Source organism: Schistocerca gregaria, chromosome 8, assembly GCF_023897955.1.
Source record: "Schistocerca gregaria isolate iqSchGreg1 chromosome 8, iqSchGreg1.2, whole genome shotgun sequence".
Lineage (NCBI taxonomy): Eukaryota > Metazoa > Arthropoda > Insecta > Orthoptera > Acrididae > Schistocerca > Schistocerca gregaria.
Window position 1 is genome coordinate 161,892,521 of NC_064927.1, and position 25,638 is coordinate 161,918,158.

Here is a 25,638-nt window from a genome sequence, read left to right on the forward strand (position 1 = left end):
CCAAGTAGCCGAAGATAACCATTTCCGGTTAATGATCGGTTCAGTTGGACCAGAGGACCCAGTTCATTCAACGCAAAAACAGCCAACACCATTATGGAAACACCACCAGCTTCTACAATGCCTCATTGACGACATGGGTCCATGGCTCTGTGCAGTCTGCGCCACACTCTGACCCTACCATCAGTTTTTACTAACTGAAAGGGGGACTCATCTGACCAGGCCACGGTTTTTCAGTCGTTTAGGGTCCAACTGATATGGTCATGAGAACAGGAGAGGCTCTGCAGATGATGTCATTCTATTAGCAGAGGCACTCACGCCGGTCGTCTGCTGTCATAGCCCATTAATTCCAAATTTCACCGCATTATCCTAACAGGTATGTTCGTCGAATGTCCCTCACTGATTTGTGCGGTTATTTCACGCAGTGTTGCTTGTCCTTAGCACTGACAATACTACACAAACGTCACTGCCCTCAGTCGTTAAGTGAAAGCTGTTGGCCTATGCGTTGTCTGTGGTGAGAAGTAACGCCTGAAATTTGGTTTTCTCGGCACACTCTTGACGCTGCCAATCTCGGAATACTGAATTCCCTAACGATTTCCGAAGTAAACTGTCCCATGCATCTAGCTCCAACTATCATCCTCCGTTCAAAGTCCGTTAATTGCCACAGTGCAGTTATAGTCACGTCGGAAACCTTTTCACATGAATCACCTGAGTACAAACGACAGATTCGCCAGTTCTCTGGCTTTTATACCTTGTGTACGCGATACTACCGCCATCTGAACAAGTGCATATCGCTAACCCATGAGTTTTGTCACCTCAATATATGTGTTAGTTAAAAGATGGTGTTCCTTATGAGTGACATAAAGGAAACACGACAAGTTTTATGTTAAGAAACGACAGTGATGGTATCCTGATCATATACCAATTGTTCTAGGGAGAGTCAGAAGCTGAAACAGTGATCGAGCATGACACTTAACCCAGCGTTGCCAGTTATGAAGGTAAACAGCAGGTGGAGCGTGAGGTGTGGGACAGAGGCAGAGAGCATACTGCTGCAGCTGCATAGTATTCTCCATCCCTCTCTGTACAGAACACATCACCACCCTCTCAGTTACACAGGCACATACCTTGAGGTGGAAGAGCGATCCAATGGCGTCTGCGGTGACCTGGCTGATGATGCTGAACTTGTTGCCCCTCAGGTCGAGGACTTCCAGCTTCTCGATATGGTCGAACACGTCCGAGTCCAGTGCATGCAGTACGTTGTTAGCCAGGCTGAGTCTCCGCAGCGACTTGAGTGGCATGTACTCCGGCATCGCGTACAGGCCCTGCGTACACAGTCATCAACACATCGCACTGTCAAGTCGATAGTTATTTTATATATGTAGCTCTTGCAATGCTGTGCTTCTTATGCACCAGGTAAGTAATCTGAAATGTCAACATCTGCTAGTATAAGATCCTTACAGGCCACAATGAAGCCCTAGAACACTGTATGTCATGTACCCAGCCTGTCCTTCGAGCATAAAAGGGGTACAGCAGCGGCAGGAATATGCAGTAGAGTGTTCTTGGTGAGGGGAGAAGTCTTGGCAGGACGAGTGTTGTAGAAGTTCTGAGCACCTAGGCTCAACAGTGTCAGGTATGGTTGAATCGGACCCTGGGTTTACACTCACTCTACAGAATCTTCAGTACAGCAGCCTCCACACATTTTTTCATGGACACTGGCCTGGACTGATGGTCAGTGGCTAACATTGGAGCGTCTGACCCGCCAGATTTTTCAACATACGTTTTCGAGAACACATGGATGCTCTTTGTTTAAAAGCTTAAACAAATCCACATTTGCCCAACATGTAGCAGAAGAAGAACATCAAGTAACAGACATATCCCTTAACCTACAAGTTCTCCACCTAGTCAACAAAGGAAAAAGGATGAACCTCCTAGAAGAAATCGAAATTTGTTCACATAAACATGCATCCCCTTCTGACATACTTCACGACCAAACAGAGTTACCAAACCGAATATTTCCGAAAAACTTCCACACTCTACTTATCAAACCACTTACTAAGCACAATCAAGAAATAACATAATCTAATATAAACCCAACAAATGCATTAATAATAGACAACATAAAAATCTTAATTCTATCTTTGTTATATTATAAATGTATGAATTACTGCTTTGTATAAATGTGTTATGTTAGTTTATTATCTGAAAAAAATTGTAAATGTATGAATTACTGCTTTGTATAAATGTGTTATGTTAGTTTATTGTCTTCAATACTGCCTAAGTAACAAAAAAACTTAGTATACATCGTACTTAGAATACTTCTGTCACCCAAGTCAATGTTTAGTAAACAGTAGCTTAGCTAGAACCTCAAAAACTTTCATAAAACATAACTCTGTCCATAGATAAAGTGCTTCTATGTAAACAAACCTGTCAGTCGACAACATGGCGGATAACGCAGTGCGCCTGTGTAAAATACGTGACAAAAAGTGTTTGTGCTGTTACAAAAAAGAAGAAAAGCCAAGAAAAAACAAGGAGAGGAGAAGGTAAGTAAAATGAACTACTGATAGGGCGTAACTTTAAACTCGCGAAATTGAAGTAAATGATTGGAGTCCTTGCTTTTACACAGGCCAGCTGCCGCATCCAAGCTGCTGTCGAGATTGTACCACTGTAGAAACTGAAGATACATGTAGTTTGCTAGCTGAAGATGGGTGCAAACCTGAAATGCATATTGGCATAAATAAAATGCATTAAAAAAAAGTGGTTGGTCGCTGTATTTTAATAGTAAAATATCTTTTTCAGCGTTAGTTTCTGGATCAATGTGTGGAGCTGAGGATAGTTACCCCCAAGGGAATTCAACTAGTATCAAAGATCGGCCTCAATTTGATGAAGAAATGTACATTTGGAGCACTGTATTGTGTGGTAGTGAAACATGGACTATGGGAAAACCAGAACAGAGGAGAATCGAAGCGTCTGAGATGTGTGCTACAGACGAATGTTGAAAGTTAGTGGACCTACAAGATAAGGAATGAGGAGGTTCTCTGCAGAATCCGTGAAGAAAGGAATATATAGACAGGCACGATTCTAGAAGTCGGTCAGAGGGGGGGGGGGGGGGGGGGAGGAGCCTAAAGGGGGGAGCGGGTTTGGGGGAATGGAATATCGCTTAACAAAAGGAGAGTTGTGGTCCTCCACAGACAAATTGGTAAAATTTGGTTTTGCTTAAAGTGGATTTTGGTGACTATTTTGGAGTTCAGGGTAAAAAATGTGTATTAATAAATAATAAGACGCCTATTTTAAGTTAAATGGTACTTATTGGTTTAGATTGTAAGCTATTTCCGCTCTTATTCTTCTGTTAAAAAGTGTTCGAAATATATTGCAACCTATATTGCTAAATAGTTATTAAAAAAATGATTGAGTCTGTTGGAGTAATATATTCGGTGATTTCTGAAGTCATTTTATCCAGTGTAATATTATACTCCACTGGGGGGTGGGGGCTATAGCCCCCAAGCCCCTTCCCCCTTCCCCCCCCCCCTTCTGACACCGTACCTGTGTATAGAAAACACTGACAAGAAGGGACTGGATAACAGGACATCTGTTAAGTCGTCAGGGAATAACTTCATGGTAACAGAGGGAGTTGTAAAGGGTAAATCTGTAGAGGAAGGCAGAGATTGGAATACATCCATCAAATAATGGAGGAAGTAGGTTGCAACTGTTTCTCTGAGATGAAATGGTTAGCATAGGAGAGGAATTCGTGGTGGGCTCCATCAAACCAGTCACAAGGCTGACTCAAAAAGGAAAAAAAGAAAAGAAAGCAAGACTGACCGACAGACCGATCGACCAATGACAGGTGAAAGACCTTTTTAGTACCAACTGCTTAGCTTGTGACCAGAGCTCAGAATGAACGAAGGTCGAAGGCCTCCCGAAAAATAAATACTAATACCTTAATTGTAAACATTTTAAATTTATACAGAGTGCTTCAAAAGAAATTTAAAAAAAATGTATTTATTGATAAGAACACACAACAACACATGGGATGCATTGAAAAATACTCGCAAAATCTTAAAAGTTTTAGCCGTGCTATTACAAATACTCTGTGTGTCCACCATCAGCAGTGGGAACATCTAGGCGAGATCTTAAACTTCACACAATGTATCTGCTTTTACAGGAGATATGGCGGCTGTTACTCTGTTCTTCACTTTTTCTATGTCACGAAGTATTAGGGAGATAAACACACTGACCTTCACATGCCCCACAAGAAAACTTGGAGGGCAAAAATGCTGGGCAGTGTCTCGGGATCCCACGGCTGTTATGCAGCGCTGAGGCAGCGTCTCATTGAGAGACTGACGTACGTTGTTGCGTTTAAGATTACAGAACAGAAACGTTATTTTACTGATTTAACGATCTGTTCTGTATCTTAAATTTTAAGTACATTTGACCAAAATATTAATAGTAACTTCGTATATTTCAGGCTTTTGAAAAATTCTCTTATAAAGGACGCGCGCGTCTAGCGCAAAAAGGGTGAACAAAATCTAACAAAATTTTTATATACATTTTATAGCTAGTTTGACAACGCATGAACCTGTCTTCAGTGTATGCCGCCTTTAGATATGAACTATATGTATTTCGCATAAATTCAGTTAGATTACTAATACGCGTGGTTAAGTATTGCACTTATTTTTAAGTTTTAATATAAATTTTCTTTTGTATTGTTTTAGAATCTGAAGATAGTCATTGTACGGCCGAAACCGGTAATGACTGTGTCATAAACATGTGATTGCGTCTGTAAATAAACAAAAAAAAAATTACAAGAAGAAAATTAGTGGGATATCTGCTAAGTATGTGAGAATGGTTAACACGCTAAACATACGCTCCTGGAAATTAAAATAAGAACACCGTGAATTCATTGTACCAGGAAGGGGAAACTTTATTGACACATTCCTGGGGTCAGATACATCACATGATCACACTGACAGAACCACAGGCACATAGACACAGGCAACAGAGCATGCACAATGTCGGCACTAGTACAGTGTATAGCCACCTTTCGCAGCAATGCAGGCTGCTATTCTCCCATGGAGACGATCGTAGAGATGCTGGATGTAGTCCTGTGGAACGGCTTGCCATGCCATTTCAACCTGGCGCCTCAGTTGGACCAGCGTTCGTGCTGGACGTGCAGACCGCGTGAGACGACGCTTCATCCATTCTCAAACATACTCAATGGGGATCAGATCCGGAGACCTTGCTGGCCAGGGTAGTTGACTTACACCTTCTAGAGCACGTTGGGTGGCACGGGATACTTGCGGACGTGCATTGTCCTGTTGGAACAGCAAGTTCCCTTGCCGGTCTAGGAATGGTAGAACGATGGGTTCGATGACGGTTTGGATGTACTGTGCACTATTCAGTGTCCTCTCGACGATCACCAGAGGTGTACGGCCAGTGTAGGAGATCGCTCCCAACACCATGATGCCGGGTGTTGGCCCTGTGTGCCTCGGTCGTATGCAGTCCTGATTGTGGCGCTCACCTGCACGGCGCCAAACACGCATACGACCATCATTAGCACCAAGGCAGAAGCGACTCTCATCGCTGAAGACGACACTTCTCCATTCGTCCCTCCATTCACGCCTGTCGCGACACCAGTGGAGGTGGGCTGCACGATGTTGGGGCGTGAGCGGAAGACGGCCTAACGGTGTGCGGGACCGTAGCCCAGCTTCATGGAGACGGTTGCGAATGGTCCTCGCCGATACCCCAGGAGCAACAGTGTCCCTAATTTGCTGGGAAGTGGCGGTGCGGTCCCCTACGGCACTGCGTAGGATCCTACGGTCTTGGCGTGCATCCGTGCGTCGCTGCGGTCCGGTCCCAGGTCGACGGGCACGTGCACCTTCCGCCGACCACTGGCGACAACATCGATGTACTGTGGAGACCTCACGCCCCACGTGTTGAGCAATTCGCCGGTACGTCCACCCGGCCTCCCGCATGCCCACCATACGCCCTCGCTCAAAGTCCGTCAACTGCACATCCGGTTCACGTCCACGCTGTCGCGGCATGCTACCAGTGTTAAAGACTGCGATGGAGCTCCGTATGCCACGGCAAACTGGCTGACACTGACGGCGGCGGTGGACAAATGCTGCGGAGATAGCGCCGTTCGACGGCCAACACCGCGGTTCCTGGTGTGTCCGCTGTGCCGTGCGTTTGATCATTGCTTGTACAGCCCTCTCGCAGTGTCCGGAGCAAGTATGGTGGGTCTGACACACCGGTGTCAATGTGTTCTTTTTTCCATTTCCAGGAGTGTATTATAGTTGAATGTGGCAGTTAAGCGAAGATGAAAAGATGGTTTGTAGCTTAAAACCTGTCGAAAGAATGATGAATTAAAAAATGGCTCACAGTCTGGTGCAAAACTTTCGACTTCAGGCCACGTCAGCCGACTGCGTGTCAATGCCGCCCATCGTTCATTCCGACTAGAGTTTGCCCACTCCAGGGAACCCATTCCACACCACCCGAGCCAAGAGAAAACCAAGCCGGTGACTAAGCAGCAAAGCCAGCTGGGAACTCACCTGGAAGACGATGGGCTTGAGCGCGGCGGTCACCAGCTCGTTGTTGCTGAGGTCGAGCTCTGTGAGGTTCTGCAGCTGCTCGAACGCAGCCGGGTCGATCTCCTCGATCCGGTTGTGCGACAGGTCCAGCACCCGGAGGGCAGGCAGCATCGGGAACTTGTGCACGCGCACCTGCCACAGGCAAACTTCCCAGTAATTGTGCAGGCACTTTGGATTCCAAAGATTTCCTTACATTCTTATATTCTTTGTCCCACAGGACCATAGTGACATCATAACACATCACGCAACATTCCCATTACGTTAAGCAGTTAGCCATTAAGTACGTTGGATCTCAGAGCAGTACTGAGGAATGAGTCATCCTGTAGCATCTTGAGAGATATTGCAGCAGCTGTGTCCAGGAAGCCCAAGGAAGACTCCACAAGGCACTCAACCACACGGCAGTATGCCGTCATCCCAGCTAGTCGAGATACTCTAAAGTTGGTGAGAAGACAGCTGAGGTCGACGACCAAACAATGAAATAGTTTTCAAGAATCTACATTGCGCTGGTGCAAGTGATCACAGAAGTGTGAATCCTAAGATGGTGTAATGTAACGTGGAATCACATGTAAAGTGAAAACAATGCTGACACACTGCGCTAAGCCCAATGAATCAAGTAGACAATGTCTGCTGACCGGAGCATATGAGGGTGGATCCAGCAGTGGAAAAAATGTGAATAGTTTAAATATGAACAGAAACAGAACAGAATCGGTGGTACTAAATTAGTGTAACAAATAAATAAATAAATATCTAGGAGAAGCCATAACGCATAACTGAGGGAAAAGGAAACTACCAGAGGAAGATTACAAAAGGTGCAAGCGATGTTGTAATCTTTGCACTGCGGAAAGATATCATGGGCAAATGCAAAATTTTCTTAAAGTTTTCTCCATCCAGCGTTAAGCCGAGTCCAACCAGGTCAGCGTACAATGTAGCAATCAGGATGACAAACAGGCAGAGCGCCGATGCTGCAAATAATATAGCACACTCTGGAAGCTATTGCTTCATTTCGAATGAGTGAGCAACCTGACCCCACTCAGGAGGGATCATAACATCATCTGACAGCAGAGCACTATGCCACAAGAATGAGTAAAAGTTCCGCAAGAACACCTGTCAGCGCACTCATATACCAGAAAAGCACCGAGCTAAAGCACTACTGAAAGTCAGTGTTGTGATGTCAACGTTTGGTGAAGAATGCCGAAGAAACCATAAAATTACGATACACACCGTCATCCTCGTTAAGACATGATGTCATTCCTCAGATGTACAGCAATAAAACACTCAGGCTTCTAGGATCATACGCTACTCAGTTACAGTGAGCAAGCTAAGGTGCAGACCTGTAGTGTGCTGCCTGTCATTCATTAGATGACTCGTACCTTCGAGATTGTTGTCCACATCTGCCGAACCTGATCGCGGTGAACTGCCAACAGCTCATTCACTAATGTGAAACCTCGGGGACGTCTACCTCCTCTAGCTTGCTGAGAACCGAACCGATGGTATTTGACACACCACCAACCTGTTACTGTATTCAGGAGGTGCAATAAAGCCTGCTGCACCAGACCTGCATCTATGGACAGATACTGGCATCCACAGCCTAGCTCTGGTGGTGAGACCACGCACAACTATCAGAATCCCATGCAAAGCTGCTGGAATTTACTCAGGCACACCCCTTCGATGTTCATGAGAGTGGCCGAGCAAAAAAGCAGTCGATGCTCTGGTGGTCTAAGCCACTCTTCAAGCTAAGCCAGCTGCCGGTACCTCAGTAATCTGCTGAGGTGGATGAATCAGTGTGCTAGAAGGCTACATGCTGCATCAACTAACCTCGCAATGGGCGTAGAGGAGACGATTCTAATGAAACACTTAAATCGAATAAACGTATGTCTTCAACGATATGTCACTAATGTGCAGGGAGCCAACTAGTGTTCACCAGCATACTCCAAAGGCTTCACCATTCTGCAACCATGGGGGTCTCAGCCCAGGCCATTATATCATGGTAAAAAAAATTACACTCTATAAATGCAAAAAGATCATCGTTATAGTACACACATCAAAAAAAGTTTTGCATCACCCCGGTTCCCTGAACTCCTGAAGATAGACGTTGACTGTGGATATTTTATAACAGACACAGTCCCTTTGACTGTTCAGAGATGTCACTAAACCAACCCAAAGATATAAACAACCATGCATGAGCAGCGCCTATTAGACAGAGGGGATCTGACAGCCGATCAGTTCCAGTCATTCCACCAGGAAGGAGGTATACAGCTCATATTGTCTGTAGTACAACCACACCTAGACGGTCAATACCGCGGTTCGATCGCGTCTATATTGTTACTTTGTGCCGGGAAGGGCTCTCAACAAGGGAAGTTTCCAGGCGTCTCGGAGTGAACCAGAGTGGTGTTGTTCGGACATGGAGGAGATACAGAGAAACAGGAACTCCGGCCACCAAAGGGCTGCTACTGCAGTGGATGACCGCTGCCTATGGATTATGGCTTGGAGGAACCCTGACAGCAACGCTTTTCGTGCAGCCACAGGTCGTCGTGTTACGACTCAAACTGTGTACAGTAGGCTCCATGATGCACAACTTCACTCCCGACGTCCATGCCGAGGTCCATCTTTGCAACCGCGACACCTTGCAACGCGGTACAGATGGGCCCAACAATATGCCGAATGGACAGCTCAGGATTGGCATCACGTTCTCTTCACCGATGAGTGTCGCATAAGCCTTCAAGCAGATAATCGTCGGAGACGTGTTTGAAGGCAACCCAGTCAGGCTGAACGCCTTAGACACACTGTCCAGCGAGTGCAGCAAGGTGGACGTCCCCTTCTGTTTTGGAGTGTCATTATGTGGAACCGACGTACGCCTCTGGTTGTCATGGAAGGCGCCGTAACGGCTGTACAGTACGTCAGTGCCGTCCTCCGATAGTGCAACCATATCGGCAGCATATTACGAGGCATTCGTCTTAATGGACGACAATTCGCGCCCCCATCATGCACTTCTTGTGAATGACTTCCTTAAGGATCGCTCGACTAGAATGGCCAGCATGTTCTCCAGACATGAACCCTACCGAACATGCCTCGGATAGACTGAAAAGGGCTGTTTATGGACGACGTCACCCTCAACCACTCTAAGGGATCTACGCCGAATCGCCATTGAAGAGTGGAGCAATCTGGACCAAAAGTGCCTTGATGAACTTGTGGATAGTGTGCCATGACGAATATAGGCATGCGTCAATGCAAGAGGACGTGCTACTGGGTATTAGAGGTACCAGTGTGTACAACAATCTGGACCACCACCTCTGAGGATCTCGCTATATGGTAGTCCAACATGCAATGTGTGGTTTTCATGAGCTATAAAAAAGGCGGAAATGATGTGTCTGTTGAGGTCTATTCCATTTTTCTGTACAGGTTCGGAAACTCTCGGAACCGAGGTGATGCAAAACATTTTTCATGTGTGTATAATAATGTGGCCAGAATGCAAAAATGTACCAGTTACACTAACTTTAGGACCAATAAAACAAAATGGAATAATCATAGGAAAGGAGGAGCATATTAAGAAACAGCACAAAAGTGGGAATGTTTAAATTACAATGAACGTGGAACTATACAAACATGTAGAAAAGTTTAAAAGAATGCTAATGTCTTATGGGCACATTCAGAGAGTGGTTCCTAGCAGATTGACAAAAACTGGACAACATTTTGAAAAATTAGAAGGCAGATCCAGTTGACTTGGGAAAGTGCATGAATATCTAGGTGAAGTGGTTATGTATTAACAAGAAACTGGAGACGGTACAAAATACAGAAACATAACTAAGAAGTAGGACAATTTTCAAATGTAGACAGTTTCAAGAAAGGAGGGAATAAAATGGAAAGCGGAAGAGAAAGAAAGAGGAAAATGAAAAGACGAAAGAGCGATGAAGAAAGTGTAAAATTAAGTTAGTGACATGAACATGCTTCTTAACTGGCCAGTAACTATCAAGAAAAATAATAATCTGACTGAAAAGAGACTTATTTACACAATGCTAATAATGTGATAATGCCACGAGCATCAAAAACGGAAATGAGCTTTGGATTCACGTTCGATTTGTCATTTGCACCTTCTTCGGTTCTGGTGAGCCAACAGAAACCCATTCTGCACTTTGTCGTTATGTGATAAGTACATGTTAGTAATACCAAGGCTCATTACCAATGAACTCAATTACAGCACGTTCTTTGTACCGACTTCCTTCTGTGCAAGCTACTTCTCTACAGTTCCGTCACCTGTTGGAATTGTTTGAAATTTCGGACATCTGTTTTTTTCTGTTATTAGTTGATGGTTCAAATGACTCTGAGCACTATGGGACTTAACATCTGAGGTATTCAGTCACCTAGAACTTAGAACTACTTAAACCTAACTAACCTAAGGACATCACACACATCCATGCCCGAGGCAGGATTCGAACCTGCGACCGTAGCGGTCACGCGGTTCCCGACTGAAGCGCCTAGAACCGCTCGCGTTATTAGTTGAAGCTGAAACCGTAGACACTGCGCCGACGCCTCTTACACGCCAGGAAGAGTCTCGGAATTATTTAGACGGATGGTGTACTCTGCAAATCCATTCTGATCAATATTTCATTCATGTTGTGCAAAGTATACTTGGCAGCTTCTCTGATAACCAGGCGCCATGGTGAGAGGAGGGGGGGGGGGGAGGGGGGGGGGGGGAAATCTTTCACGTGAAACTTTCTTCTTCAGTTGGGGAGTAGTTCGCGGATCCTGTACCTGCTGATGATTCCAATCCATCCATTAGTATTGGAACCATCCTTAAGAATCCACAGTAAAACGCACATCTTCTCGTTCTTAGACAAGAGCGATAATCTTTCTTGATATTGGATGTCCAGTTTGTGAGTAAGAGAGCATATTATTGCAGAAATAATGTGGGTAGTTTTTTCATCGGTATGAGTGGGATCGTGTGTTGTGGTCTAGAGCTAGTCCGGCAAGGAATGCACGAGATCTTCTGTGAAGCTTGGTACGTAAGAGATCAGGTGCTGTCGAAAATGAAGCTGTGGGGACGGATCGTGAGTGGTACTCCAGTCTGTTGAACACTTTCCAGCGAAAGGCAAAGGTCTGTGGTGCGAGTCCTGGTCCAGCAAACATTTTTAATCCGCAGGAAGTTTCAAATCAGCGTAAGCTACTCTGCAGAGTGGAAATCCACTCCGTAAATAATCTCCTACAACGTGGCTAAGCCATGTCTCCACAATATCATTTGTACTAAGGTTGTGCTATGTTCCTCCAGCGTACATGGTGGAGTTTGGGCTGGTACTTTGCGAGGTATGGCATAACACCCCCAGAAGGATTCAGACTATTTTGAGTGCTGCCCAGCCCGTGCCACGATCGCCGTCAGACTCACCAGGTCGTTGTGGGAGAAGTCGACGGAGACGACGCCGAGCATGTCGTCCGCCCACAGCCAGCCGGCCTCCTCGCTCTCGCTGTCGTTGGCGAAGTGCCTCTGCAGGCCGCGGCTGGAGCAGTTGAGCGCGGGGGCGGCGCCGCTGCTGGCGCACGCGCACACGCTGCACATCTCCTCCGCCTGCGCCACGCCCACCGCCGCCGCCACCACCAGCAGAGCTGCCGCCGCCGCCACTCTCGCTGCCACCAGTCTGCACACATCAGGTTCAACCCCTTTATTATTTCGGCCTCCATTTCCCAACAAGTAGGCTGTCACAGGTAGAGCTGACACAAAGTAACTTGGCCTATGCGCATCGCAAAGGAAGTCCCGCAGGGTTCAATTCTTGATCCACTCCTGCTGTCATTCATTGATTTTCAAAATGCCTTCGATTCCGTGAAAGATAAAGTGCTCTGGCAGCTGTTGCGGAAGTATGATATACTACAGAAGATCTTAAACATCATAAAAGCTCTATGGAGTGATCAAAAAGTCAGTATAAATTTAAAAACTGATAAATCACGGAACAATGTCAACAGAGAGGTACAAATTGGCACACATGCTTGGAATGACATGGGGTTTTATTAGAACCAAAAAAAGTTCAAGAAATGTCCGAGAGATGGCGCTTTATCTGATCAGAATAGCAACAATTAGCATAACAAAGTAAGACAAAGCAAAGATGATGTTCTTTACTGGCAATGCTCCATATGTCCACCATCATTCCTCAACAATAGCTGTAGTCGAGGAATAATGTTGTGAACAGCACTGTAAAGCCTATCCGGAGTTATGGTGAGGCATTGACGTCGGATGTTGTCTTTCAGCATCCCTAGAGATGTCGGTCGATCATGATACACTTGCGACTTCAGGTAACCCCAAAGCCAATAAAGGAACAGACTGAGGTCTGGGGACGTGGGAGGCCAAGCATGACGAAAGTGGCAGCTGAGCATACGATCATCACCAAACGACGCGCCCAAGAGATCCTTCACGCATCTAGCAATTTTTTTTTTTTTTTGTTCTAATTCCCATGTCATTTCAAGCATGTGTGTCAATTTTTACCTCTCTACCTACATTATTCCGTATTTTATTAAGCTTTCAAATTGATACCGACTTTTTGATCATCCGGTATATAATGGCTACAAATGTTGCCCATAAAAGTAACAAGTGGAGTCTGGCAGGGTTGCATTTATCACCAACACTTTTTCTACTTGTTCTAGACTCTGTTGTGAGAAGAGTCACAGCAGGCAAGAGACGAGGAATCCAATGGGGGATCCTTGAACGTCTGGAGGATTTTGATTTTCCAGACGATATAGTTTTATTAACTCAAAGGCTGACTGATATGCAAGTTAAACTAAACTTTCTGAAAGAAGAAGCAGAGACGGTTGGCCTCAAGATAAATATAGGCAAAACAAAGGAAATTAGAGTAAATTCAGGGAACATGGAGGCGTCACTGTTAATAAGGAAGCAACGGGTGGAGACTGTCAACTCATTTCTTTATCTGGGCAGTATAGAGACGGAAGATGGTGGATCTGGAAATGACGTGAAAACCCGCATTAAAAAGGCACAAAAATCCATATTTTTAATACAAATGTGAAGGCTATCGTTCTATACCCCAGTGAAACCTGGAAAATGGACAAAAAAGACCAACCCAGTTACAAAGCTTTCATAAATAGATGTCTCCGTCCCATCATGAATATCTGGTGGCCCGAAAAAATATGTAATGAGGAGCTCAGACGAATAACAAACCAGATACCTATAAAAGATCAGATACGAGAGAGAAAGTGGGGATGGTTGAGGCACACACTGAGAAAACCAGCTGGAGCCATCGAGAAAAAAGCATCGGAATGGAATCCCCAGTTAACATGGAAGACCTAGGGGCACATGGAATAGGACAGTGGAAGGGGAAGCAGAAAAAGTTGGCAAGACCTGGGCAAAATTGAGGCAAATGGCCAAAGACAGAGCTGGATGGCTAGTTCTCCTGGACGCCCTATGCCCCATAGGGGCGAAAGGAATTGAAACATGCCCTACTCCCTATACAGTGTTTTCCAGGACGAATGGTCGATATTCATGAATTTGACAGGAACTGTCGTTCGAAGCAAAAAAGTCTACTAAACACGGGCTCGAAAATGCATTTCTTAAGACCTGTTATGAGTACTACTTCGTCTTAGACACTGTGAAGCCAGTCTGTCCTACTGCAAGCTCTTTGCTTTTCATATTTCGGAAGGAGGTATTAGGGACCGAAAGAAAGAAAACTACCAAGCATTCACGTACTCTAAAATGCGTACCTTAAGAGCTGAGATCACTCGTTCAGTAGAAGAGATGTGTCTCTCAATAGCGAAGATGAACAATTTCTCATTACTCTTAAGGGGTACGCTTTACATCCTCCGTTCACTTAACGTTTATCTCCACACTACCACCTCTCAAAATATGGAAAGCAAAGAGCCTGCGGTACAAGTGATTCGTTTCACAGTATCGAAGACCTGTAGCTGCTTTGCTGATGTACGTCGATCCTGTTTCCGTACTGTTCCAGTTTAATGTTTGTCCATTTCATAATTACCTGTATGAGTTCATCATCAAATATCAAAGACCAAATATCTTCTATTTTTAACAGTCCTTGTAATACCCGGTGTTCCTCGGATTATGTTATCACGAGATGCTCGTCTAACTTTAGTTGGTTCTTTTGATTCGCAACAAAATCCATTTTTGCCTTTGTACACAAAGGTGACTGACATACCGTTATTTGTTTGCTTTGCTCAACTGTGCAGGTAAAGTGAACGCCTGCATCAGAGTCTTGTTCATGAGAGGAAGACCTGGAAGTTGCTTTTTTTTTTTTTGCAGAAATGGAAGGTCGCAATCGGAATACTCCGGAAATTATATCCTCAACATACATGTCCTCTCCATCTACTTCTTTCCACACCATTACAAGTTTCTCTTCAAAATTTGGATAATATGCTTTCAAAACTTCTTTTGTCTTCTTTTTCGAGATGTAGATAACCTGCTCCATTTTTAACACCTGTACAATATATTGCAAAAATTCTAGGACTTGTAACTTGACAGAATGTCTAAAAGCAAAAGCAATTAGCTGCATGTAGTTCTACTCACCAGAAGTAAAAGTACAGATTTTGGAAAACCGTGTCTACTAGACATACAACAGAACTTGCGATACTGGAAATACACTAAAACGCAAAGAAACTGGTATAGGCATGCATAATCAAATACAGAGATATGTAAACAAGCAGAATACGGTGCTGCGGTCGGCAACGCCTACATAAGACAGCAAGTGCCTGGCGCAGTTGTAACATCGGTTGCTGTTGCTACAATAGCAGGTTATCAAGATTCAAGCGAGTTTGAACGTGGTGTCATAGTCGGCGCACGAGCGATGGGTCACAGCACCTACGAGGTAGCGATGATGTGGGGATTTTCCCGTACAATCATTTCACGAGTGTACCGTGAATATCAAATCTCCGATATCACTACGACCGGATAAAGATATTGCAAGAACGGGATCAACGACGACTGAAGAACATGACAGAAGTACAGCCTTTCGACCAATTGCTGATGATTTCAGTGCTGGGCCATCAACAAGTGTCAACATGCGAGCCATTCAACGAAACATCATCGATAAGGGCTTTCGGTGCCGAAGACACACTGGTGGACCCTTGATGACTGCACGACATAAAGCTTTACGTCTCGCCTGGGCACCTCAACACCGACATTGGACTATTGATGACTGGCACCGTGTTGTCTGATCGGACGAGTGTCGTTTCAAATTGTATCGACCGGATAGACGGTGTGGAGACAACCGAATGAGTCTATGGACCCTGCATGTCAGCAGGGGACCGTTCAAGCTGGCGGATGCTCTGTAATGGTATGGGGCGTGTGTAGGTGGAGTGATATAGGACCCCTGATACGTATAGATACTACTCTGACAGGTGATACATACGTAAGCATCCCGTCTGATCACCTGCATCCATTCATGAACATTGTGCATTCCAACGGGCTTGGGCAGTACCAGCAGGACAATGCCTCACACGTCCAGAATTGCTATAGAGTGACTCAAGGAAAACTATTCTGAGTTTAAAAACATCCGTTGGCCACCAAACTCCCCAGACATGAACATTAGTGAGCATATCTGGAATGTCTTGCAACGTGCTGTTCAGAAGAGATCACCACCCCTTCGTACTCTTACGGGATTGATGAACAGCCCTGCAGGATTCATGGTGTCAGTTCCCTCCAGCACTACTTCAGACATAAGTCGAGTCCATGCCACGTCGTGTTGCGGTACTTCCGCATGCTCGCAGGGGCCCTACAAATGGTTGAAATAGCTCTGAGCACTATGCGACTTAAATTCTGAGTCATCAGTCGCCTAGAACTTAGAACTAATTAAACCTAAGTAACCTAAGGACATCACACACATCCATGTCCTAGGCAGGATTCGAACCTGCGACCGTAGCGGTCGCGCGGTTCCAGGGGCTCTACACGATATTGGGCAGATGTTCCAGTTTCTTTGGCTCTTCAGTGTATGTGTCACACACTGTGGTATTTGAGAAAACAACAATTACTTGATGTATAACCGTCACCGTCAACAGTCAATCACACCACAAGACTGACCAAAAAATTATGTGAAGCTACAGAGGCATTCCCGTCAATTTAAGTGCATACATGTCCCTCAGGCAGTTATTTCCTTTTAAGAGTTAAAAATTAGACTTTCTGAATCAAATACCAAGGTAGTGGAGAAGACAACGAAAGGAGGTCTCTAAGCAAGATTTTTTTTAAAACCGAAATCACCCTGTATTTTTTCATTCATCGGATACTATCATCGGTCGTGGTATCTAAGTACAGTTCCGCACACTAAGTTTTTCTCAATTCTGTAGATTTCCGTTTTCATTTGTATCACTTTTTTGTAGAATCAAAACACATGCTCACATCGGGGGATTCTGCCGACGTTATTGCACTGTTAATATGGAGTACAGTCGACAGCACAAAGGATTTTTTTTTGTCAATTTATGAACTTGCGCAAAATTTATAATGTTCCTGGCTCCTCCACTGTTCCCTAGATCAGTAAAAACTTCAGTACATTCGATACCACAGTTTTAGATTGTTTTCGAATGTCACTTCACTTTCTGTTCAGGCCTTTGCTGCTGGATTTCGCTGACTACGTCAATGTACCGTTCCACGGAAGACTGAAAGTACTTGGGAACACTCCATAACACAGGGGGAGAGAACATTCAGCTGGCGCTGACGTACTGTCAATTGTGTACATGCGGCAAGAAAGCTGTGAGGCGGGCCAATCACAGCGCTCAGCGCCTGTGGAGTGCGGCCAGCGTAATCTTGAGGTTCCAATTTTGTGACGGCCACTCCAGATAAGAAATCCATTTTCAGGAAAAGTACCGGAAGAAGTAATCATGAAAGAAGCCTTCGGCCACATGACTGGCGTCAGTTCAATGGAGGATTCTTTCAAATAAAAAACTCTTTCTTTTTGGACAGAAACAAAAAGAGAGACTCTTCTCTTTTCAAACAAACAGTCCGATTATTGGTGCCGTTTGTTACTATTTAACGAAAATCAGCGTGTCGTGTTATACACATCGTGACAATGGACTGAACATTCGAAAGGATCAATTTGTGTAATACGAGGGCTATTCAGAAAGTAGGGAACGTTTAGGCTTAAAAAAATCTAAGTACAAGAAACACATTTTATTATATACGTTTGAAAGAGCGACTGACGTACTACTTTTCCACATAGACACCAAACACACTGAGGCACTTATCATAACGGTCGACAAGCTTTGAAAGACCTTCGTCGTAAAATTCTGCCGCTGAGACTTCAGCCAGTGAGTCACGCCCACCTGGAGTTCTCCGTCGTCATCAAAGCGCTGCGTTGGAATACAGTTCTTCAGCTTGGGAAACAAGTGGATGTTGCTTGGTGCAAGATCGGGGCAGTAGGGCGGATGAGGGAAAATTTCCCATTTGGATGAATTAAGGAGTTATTTAGTGCGGTTTGCGGTGTGAACTCGGGCATTGTCGGGCAAAAACAAAATTTTGGACGTCAGCTTTCCTCGGCGTTTGTTTTGAACTGCTCTTCTAAGGCTGTGCAAAGTTTGACAGTACCGGGCAGAATTTATGGATGCTCCACGTTCGAGAAAATCGATAAGAGGCACACCTTCCCTATCCCAAACACTGTCGCCATCAACTTCCTTGCTGACAAGGTTTGCAAACATTTTCTTGGTTTTGGGGCGGACCTTGTGTGCCTCCACTCCATGGACTGTAATTTTGCCTCGCTATTGACCTGTTTCGCGTAAGTCTCGTTACCGGATACGATTCGATCCAGTAATGAACCACCTTGTTTTTGGTCGGTCTCCGAAATGTCAACGTTGCCCCCATTTACTGTTCTTTATGGTGCTCTCTAAGCATTTTGGGCACCCATCGTGCACAAAATTTGTGGTAGCCGAGCTTTTGAGTGACAATTTCAAACAATAAAGTCCGTGAAACTTGTGGAAAAGAAAGCGAAAGCTCCGTTATTGTGAAGCGACACGAATGTTTCATCAACTTCAGCGACAAGATCGTCAGTGACAATGGTCGTGTGTCCGCTCTTCTCTTCATCATGAACGTTGGTTCGGCCATTTTTAAACCGAATGCACTGTTTCCGGACGGAACATTCACTCATTACGTTGTTCCCGTACACTTCGCACAGTTCACGATAGATTTCTATGGGTTTTATGTTTTTAGCCAACAAAAACCGTATCAGAGGTAGCACCTCACAACTGGCGGGATTTTCGATTGCAGCGCACATTTCAAATTCGAATATCGAAAAAACCAGACGCGCAGAGACATTCCCGCTGTCACAGACGAATGCCGACGGAGCTGCCGAGCACGCACATACTAAAATACAGTGTGGTCCATTGATCGTGAACGGGCCAAATAAATCACGAAATAAGCGTCAAACGAAAAAACTACAAAGAACGAAACTTGTCTAGCTTGAAGGGGGAAATCAGTTGGCGCTGTGGTTGGCCCGCTAGATGGCGCTTCCATAGGTCAAACAGACATCAACTGCGTATTTTTAAATAGGAACCCCAATTTTTATTACATATTCGTGTAGTACGTAAAGAAATATGAATGTTTCAGTTGTATCACTTTTTTCGCTTAGTGATATATGGCACTGTAATAGTCACAAACATATGCCTCACAATTTTAGGCGAACAATTGGTAACAGGTAGGTTTTTTAAACTTAAATACAGAACGTAGGTACGTTTGAACATTTTATTGCGGTTGTTCCAATGTGATAAATGTACCTTTGTGAGCTTATCATTTCTGAGAACGCATGCTGTTAGAGCGTGATTAACTGTAAATACCACATCAATGCAATAAATGCTCAGAATGGTGTCTGTCAACCTCAATGCATTTGGCAATACGTGTAGCGACATTCCTCTGAACAGCGAGCAGTTCGCCTCCCGTAATGTTCGCACATGCATTGACAATGCGATTACGCATGTTGTCAGGCGTTGTCGGTGGATCACGATCGCAAAAATCCGTCAACTTTCCCCACAGAAAGAAATCTGGGGATGTCAGATCCAGTGAACGTGCGGGCCATGGTATGGTGCTTCGACGACCAATATCTGTCATGAAATATGCTATTCAATACCATTCAACCACACGCGAGCTATGTGCCGGACAACCATCATGTTGGAAGTACATCGCCATTTTGTCATGCAGTGAAACATCTTGCAGTAAGATCGGTAGAACATTACGTAGGAAATTAGCATACACTGCACCATTTAGAATGCCAACGATAAAATGGGGGCCAATTATCCTTCCTCCCATAATGCCGCACCGTACATTAACCCGCCAAGGTCGCTGATGTTCCACTTGTCGCAGCCATCGTGGATTGTCCGTTACCCAATAGTGCATATTATCCCTGTTACCGCTGTTGGTGAATGACGCTTCGTCGCTAAATAGAACGCGTGCAAAAAATCTGTCATCGTCCCGTAATTTCTCTTGTGCCCAGTGGCAGAACTGAACACGGCGTTAAAAGTCGTCGCCAGGCAATTCCTGGTGCATAGAAATATGGTACGGGTGCAATCGATGTTGATGTAGCATTCTCAACACCGACGTTTTTGAGATTCCCGATTCTCGCGCAATTTGCCTGCTACTGATGTGCGGATTAGCCGCTGCAGCAGCTAAAGCACCTACTTGGGCATCATCGTTTGTTGAAGGTCGTGGTTGACGTTTCACATGTGGCTTAACACTTCCAGGGTCCTTAAACAACGTAACTATCCGGCGGACAGTCCGGACACTTGGATGATGTCGTCCAGGATACCGAGCAGCATACGTAGCACTCGCCCGTTGGGCATTTTGATCACAATAGACATACATCAACACGATATCGACCTTTTGCACAGTTGGTAAACGGTCCATTTTAACACGGGTAATGTATCACGAAGCAAATGCCGTCCGCACTGGCGGAATGTTACGTGATACCACGTACTTATACGTTTGTGGCAATTACAGCGCCATCTGTCACTAAGCGAAAGAAGTGATCCAACTAAAACATTCATATTTCTTTACGTACTACACGAATATGTAAAAAAATCTGGGGGTTCCTATTTTTTTAAAAAACGCAGTTGATATCCGTTTGACCTATGGCAGCGCCATCTAGCGGGCCAACCATAGCGCCATCTGGTTTCCCCCTTCAAGCTAGACGAGTTTCGTTCTTTGTAGTTTTTTCGTTTGATTCTTATTTCGTGAGATATTTGGCCCGGTCACTATCAATGGACCACGCTGTATACGCGACCGGCGCGTGCTTAGCGGTGTCAAACGGAAACGTTCCCTACTTCCTGAATAGCCCTTGTATAATGCCATAAGCTGGCTATTACGAGTGACTATGATTGCGTGCCAGTGGCGAGACTATAACTTAAGATTACCTACCATAGGCTTGGTTTGTTTTTTCTTGCATCAAACGAGTGACAATATATTAAATTTTCACTCACAGACTGTCTACTGTTGAACAACCTGAGTTAACCTGATACCAGAAAACATTTCTCGCAACATATAGTGGCGTATGATGCGGTTAGTTTACACTACAGCCTTCTCTAGCTCACGACCATTACGCATTTTCTAACAGGTAAGGTGTGTGGACTGCAGAAGATGAAATTCGTCGCAAGATGAGTGGACATTATTTCTGTAAGACGAACAATAAGTAGCGGCGTTGCACATGGCATGAGACCGTTCATTCAGGCTACTGTGAACATGAACAAGAATGTTTATTTCGGTGTTCCTTGTGAGCGCATGTTGATCTCTCTTTTATATCTACATGCTGAGTATACTGTGGACACTCTCTTCAGTTCAAGGACAAACTCAGGTGCCGTCGTCACACACCGACTGGCCGTCATCCGATCAAAATCTCATAAAAGAAGTCTGCTACTGTTAGGAACATGGGATGAAACGTATCTCCTAAATTTGATATTTCTATGGGACTTTATCACCAATGAGAATCTACGTTTGGATATGGCGTACCTGTAGAAACTTGTGATCTCTTTTCCTCGGGGAATTCCGACCATTATGAAGACGAGAGGGAACGTTACACGTTATTAGCGTGGTGTTTCTTTACCTGTGTGCTTATTACGCCTGTGCTTGTCACGAGTGGTCGTCTTTGTATGCCGGCTTCAATACTGCATTTCTACTTAGTTCTTTCTGTTATGCAGTTTACCGCCCAAAGATGTAAACAACCATACATGAGCAGCGCCAATTAGACGGAGGAGGTCCGATAGCCCCTCAGTTCCAGTCATTCCACCAGGGAGGAGGTACACGGCTCTATAATTCAACCATGCATAGACGGCCGATACTGCAGTTCGATCGCGTCCACACTGTTAATTTGTGCCAGGGAGGGCTCTCAACAAGGGAAGTGTCCAGGCGTCATGGAGAGAACCAAAGCGATGTTGCTCGGACATGGAGGAGATACAGAGAGACAGGAACTGCCATGCCTCGCTCAGGCCGCCCAAGGGCTACTACTGCAGTGGATGACCGCTACGTGCGGTAGCGTTCTCGCTTCCCACGCCCGCGTTCCCGGGTTCGATTCCCGGCGGGGTCAGGGATTTTCTCTGCCAAGTGATGACTGGGTGTTGTGTGATGTCCTTAGGTTAGTTAAGTTTGAGCAGTTCTAAGTTCTAGGGGCTGATGACCATAGATGTTAAGTCCCATAGTGCTCAGAGCCATTTTTGATGGATTTTTGATGGATTATGGCTCGGCGGAAACCTGGCAGCAACCTTTCCTTGCAGCCACAGGATGTCGTGTTACGACTCAAACTGTGCACAAGAGGCTGCATGATGCGCAACTTCACTCGCGACTTCCACAGCTGTTTATTGACGACGTGACCCACCAATCACACTGAGGGAGTGTGACAATCTGGACCAACAGTGCCTTGATGAACTTGTGGATAGCATGCCACGACGAACACAGGCATGCATCAATGCAAGAGGACGTACTGCTGGGTATTAGAGGAACTAGTGTGTACAGCAATCTGGACCACCACCTCTGGAGGTCTCGTTGTATGGTGGTCCAACATGCAGTGTGTGGTTTTCATGAGCTATTAAAAGGGCGGAAATGTTGTTTATGTCGATCTCTATTCCAATTTTCTGTACAAGTTCCGGAACTCTCGGACCCGAGGCGATGCAAAACTTTTTTTGATGTGTGTATCTGGACCACCAAAATAATCATTCTCGACAGAGGTGGATGCACTCACACATGGCGAGAGGTGGCGACACGTAATACACCCAGGCACATCGTCTTGGTGGTCCAGGTTGTGGGGAGCCTTAACGGTGCAATTTCTTTAAATGCAGTACATTCATCAGTCAGCGTTACTGTGACACTCTACTCATTCCCCATGTACGCCCTTCTCCAGTGGAGAATTCGGCCTTGACTTTAGTTTTAAGGGTGATAATGCTCGACCGCATCAAACAGCGCACGTGGAGGAGTCTTGGAACGAGACGATGTTCGGCGAGTGGACTGGCGTGCCCGTTGCCCCGACTTACATCCCATCGAGCACGTGTGGGGTGCATTTTGGAGGCACCATCGACCACCCAGTATCTGTCACCGTGCTGATCGCGGAATGGAATGCCCTATCACAAGACTTTCTTATCAGTCTTGTGGCCAGCATTGGAGCACGTTGAGCAGTATGCATCGCCAGAATCAGATTTTCACTCTGCAGCGGAGTGTGCGCTGATATGAAACTTCCTGGCAATTAAAACTGTGTGCCGGAAAGAGACTCGAACTCGGGAACTTTTGGAAGCTCGGAGACGAGGTACTGGCAAAATTGAAGCTGTGCGGACGAGTCGTGCGTCGCGCTTGGATAGCTCCATCGGTAGAGCACTTCCCCGCTGAAGGTAAAGGTCGCTAGTTCGAGTGTCTGTCCTTCACAGTTTTAATTTGCCAGGAATTTTCAGTATGCATTGCCGTCCGTGATGATCACACACCATATTAAGACCTATGTCCAGAGTTTTGTAATGAGGTTCCTTCAGTGTAAGTATTTTCATTGATTAAAAGTGTCATTTCTGTTCGTCTCAAAGTGTTTTTCTTTGAGCTATCTTCTATACTGCAATGTACTATAGCAGTTCTATCTGTTTTCCAACTTTCACTTAGCTATGTTTCTTGGCACTGACACACCATGCGAGAGTTACTTTCGTTCTTAATTTCTGCACACCAGTGTATTTAGCATCTCTTGTCTCCCCTCGCATCACACGTAAAATCGAAAATAAAATTTAAGCTCTCATTAATAAAATCGAACTTCTGTGTTACTTCTGGTTTAAAAGCCTCCCATGCTCTAATTGTCCTAATTCTAATTTGTTCAATGAAGTCTGCCATCTCTAAATAGCGTGGCATGACAGACTACAGCGCCCAAAAAAGAAAGACTGTAATGATCTTTGATTTTTGATGATCTGATACACTTCATTATCATGTAAGAGTGAACCGAGGCCCAAAATTGTAATTATGAACGACTTACCTATTTACCTCAAACAAGTGGTTTTTTTAAGTATCAACAACGCCATTACGTAATTCCTACGATGTAGGCCACAATATTTTCAGTTAAGAACGCAAAACCTATAAGGATCGCTGTAACAGTTTAATTTAGCTACTTAGAAGTTTCCAGTACTATGTTACTCACGCAAATATACCTTGCTAAGTTGCTCTTTTCTGGCTGTATCTCTTGAAGCCTACACAGTTTGTATTCATATCTGCTGCGATCTGTCATATTTTACTTAGCATACTAAGCTATAAAGCTGATAACGATAACGATTTAGGAAAGTAGTGTATAAAAATAAGGAGAGGGGACCTGTTAGCGACGATAAGATGACTTAGGTGCAAAGAACAACCCTTATTGCCTGCGAGAACTCTCTGGTTTCCGGAATGTTTATAAAATTCAGTAATGTTCAGCTACGTCTCAAGTCGTCGATGTACTGCTCATCTTTACGTAAGTTCAGGCGCGTGCAGTTAGTTTCACGTAGGTTAAAGATATCTTTTGAAAGATTAGATACCGCTCGCTGTGCTAAGCTTCGGAAGATATGAATCGATGAACGAGTTCGGGCAGAAGGCATGCGGGCCTTGCGATTGTCACGTCCTGTAACATTTATCTGAAATTACAGACGGCGAGCGAGTTTCTGTAGAGCTGCGAAATCGAGGAGTTTAAATTATGGCAACAGAGACAAGCGGCAGCCAACTTTTTGACACGACCGGAAGCAGACTTGCAATCTGAAGCAGATTTGAGCCATCCACAGCCACTTTCTGTTATAAAACGTTGTCCTCAAAAAAGCACGGACAAATAATGGATTTAGATAGTCTGAGAATAATTGCCTTTGACATCTGTTTTCAACTCGCATTAAAACGCATCACATCTTGGTTAACTACTTGTTATCCAAGTAACTTATTACGCAAAAAGCATACTGTGAATTCTGCCAATATGGCAGCCCCGTCGTGTTGAGGGAGGGATGACGATATCAACCAGGTAGTGTAACAATTGGAGCGCTGTCATTCGCCGCAGGAGAAAATGACCTCCGAGTTGACTTCCTGGCAGCACCAAGTAAACGTAATGATCTTCTTCTCCTAGCTGTTAACGACGTTTCGGTGTAAAACTATTTTCTGCGGCGAGACACGACCGTAGAGCTGCGATGTTTTGATTGTATCACTGTCTTTCCTCTTGGGTGCAAACTGTCTTATAAGACTGTGCTTAAACTCTTAGTGCCGCAGGTATTATTTTGATTTATTATTTTAAAATTTTTCGCAAAATTAACCTTTATTGTCATGGTGAAAAACCTATACAAGAAGAAACTGGCAAAAAGTAAACAATGAGTTGTTTTAAAAAGGCGGTTTCACTTTGAAATAGAATTTGAAATTTTTTCACAAAAGTAACCTAAACAACAAAAATTAAGAAATTTGCAAAAAATAAACAATTAATTGTTTTATGGAGGAGGTTTCACTTTGGAATCAATGGGACATACAGTTTTCAACCACACATCTGTTCGTGTGATATATCTGAAAGCAATTTCGCATTTTCCCTAGAAATAATCGCACATCTCGAAACTCCCATGAACTTGTAATGGCTAAAGAAAAGTTGTAATCCCTAATAACAAGGAAAAATAGGCCTTAAGTTTAATAAATCTATAT

The 25,638-nt window shown here is 44.6% G+C and overlaps 1 protein-coding gene across 1 annotated transcript in view; it reads right to left on the reverse strand.

Annotated features, from left to right (window-relative positions):
* Positions 1 to 25,638, reverse strand: part of LOC126285448 (leucine-rich repeat-containing protein 15-like) — a 90,026-nt gene that overhangs the window by 32,160 nt on the left and 32,228 nt on the right. The window contains exons 2-4 of the mRNA XM_049984834.1: positions 11,959 to 12,208; positions 6,543 to 6,713; positions 1,122 to 1,319 (exon numbers count right to left, since the gene is read on the reverse strand). Of these exons, the coding sequence (XP_049840791.1) occupies positions 1,122 to 1,319; positions 6,543 to 6,713; positions 11,959 to 12,208 (619 nt within the window). The remainder of the gene's footprint in view (positions 1 to 1,121; positions 1,320 to 6,542; positions 6,714 to 11,958; positions 12,209 to 25,638) is intronic.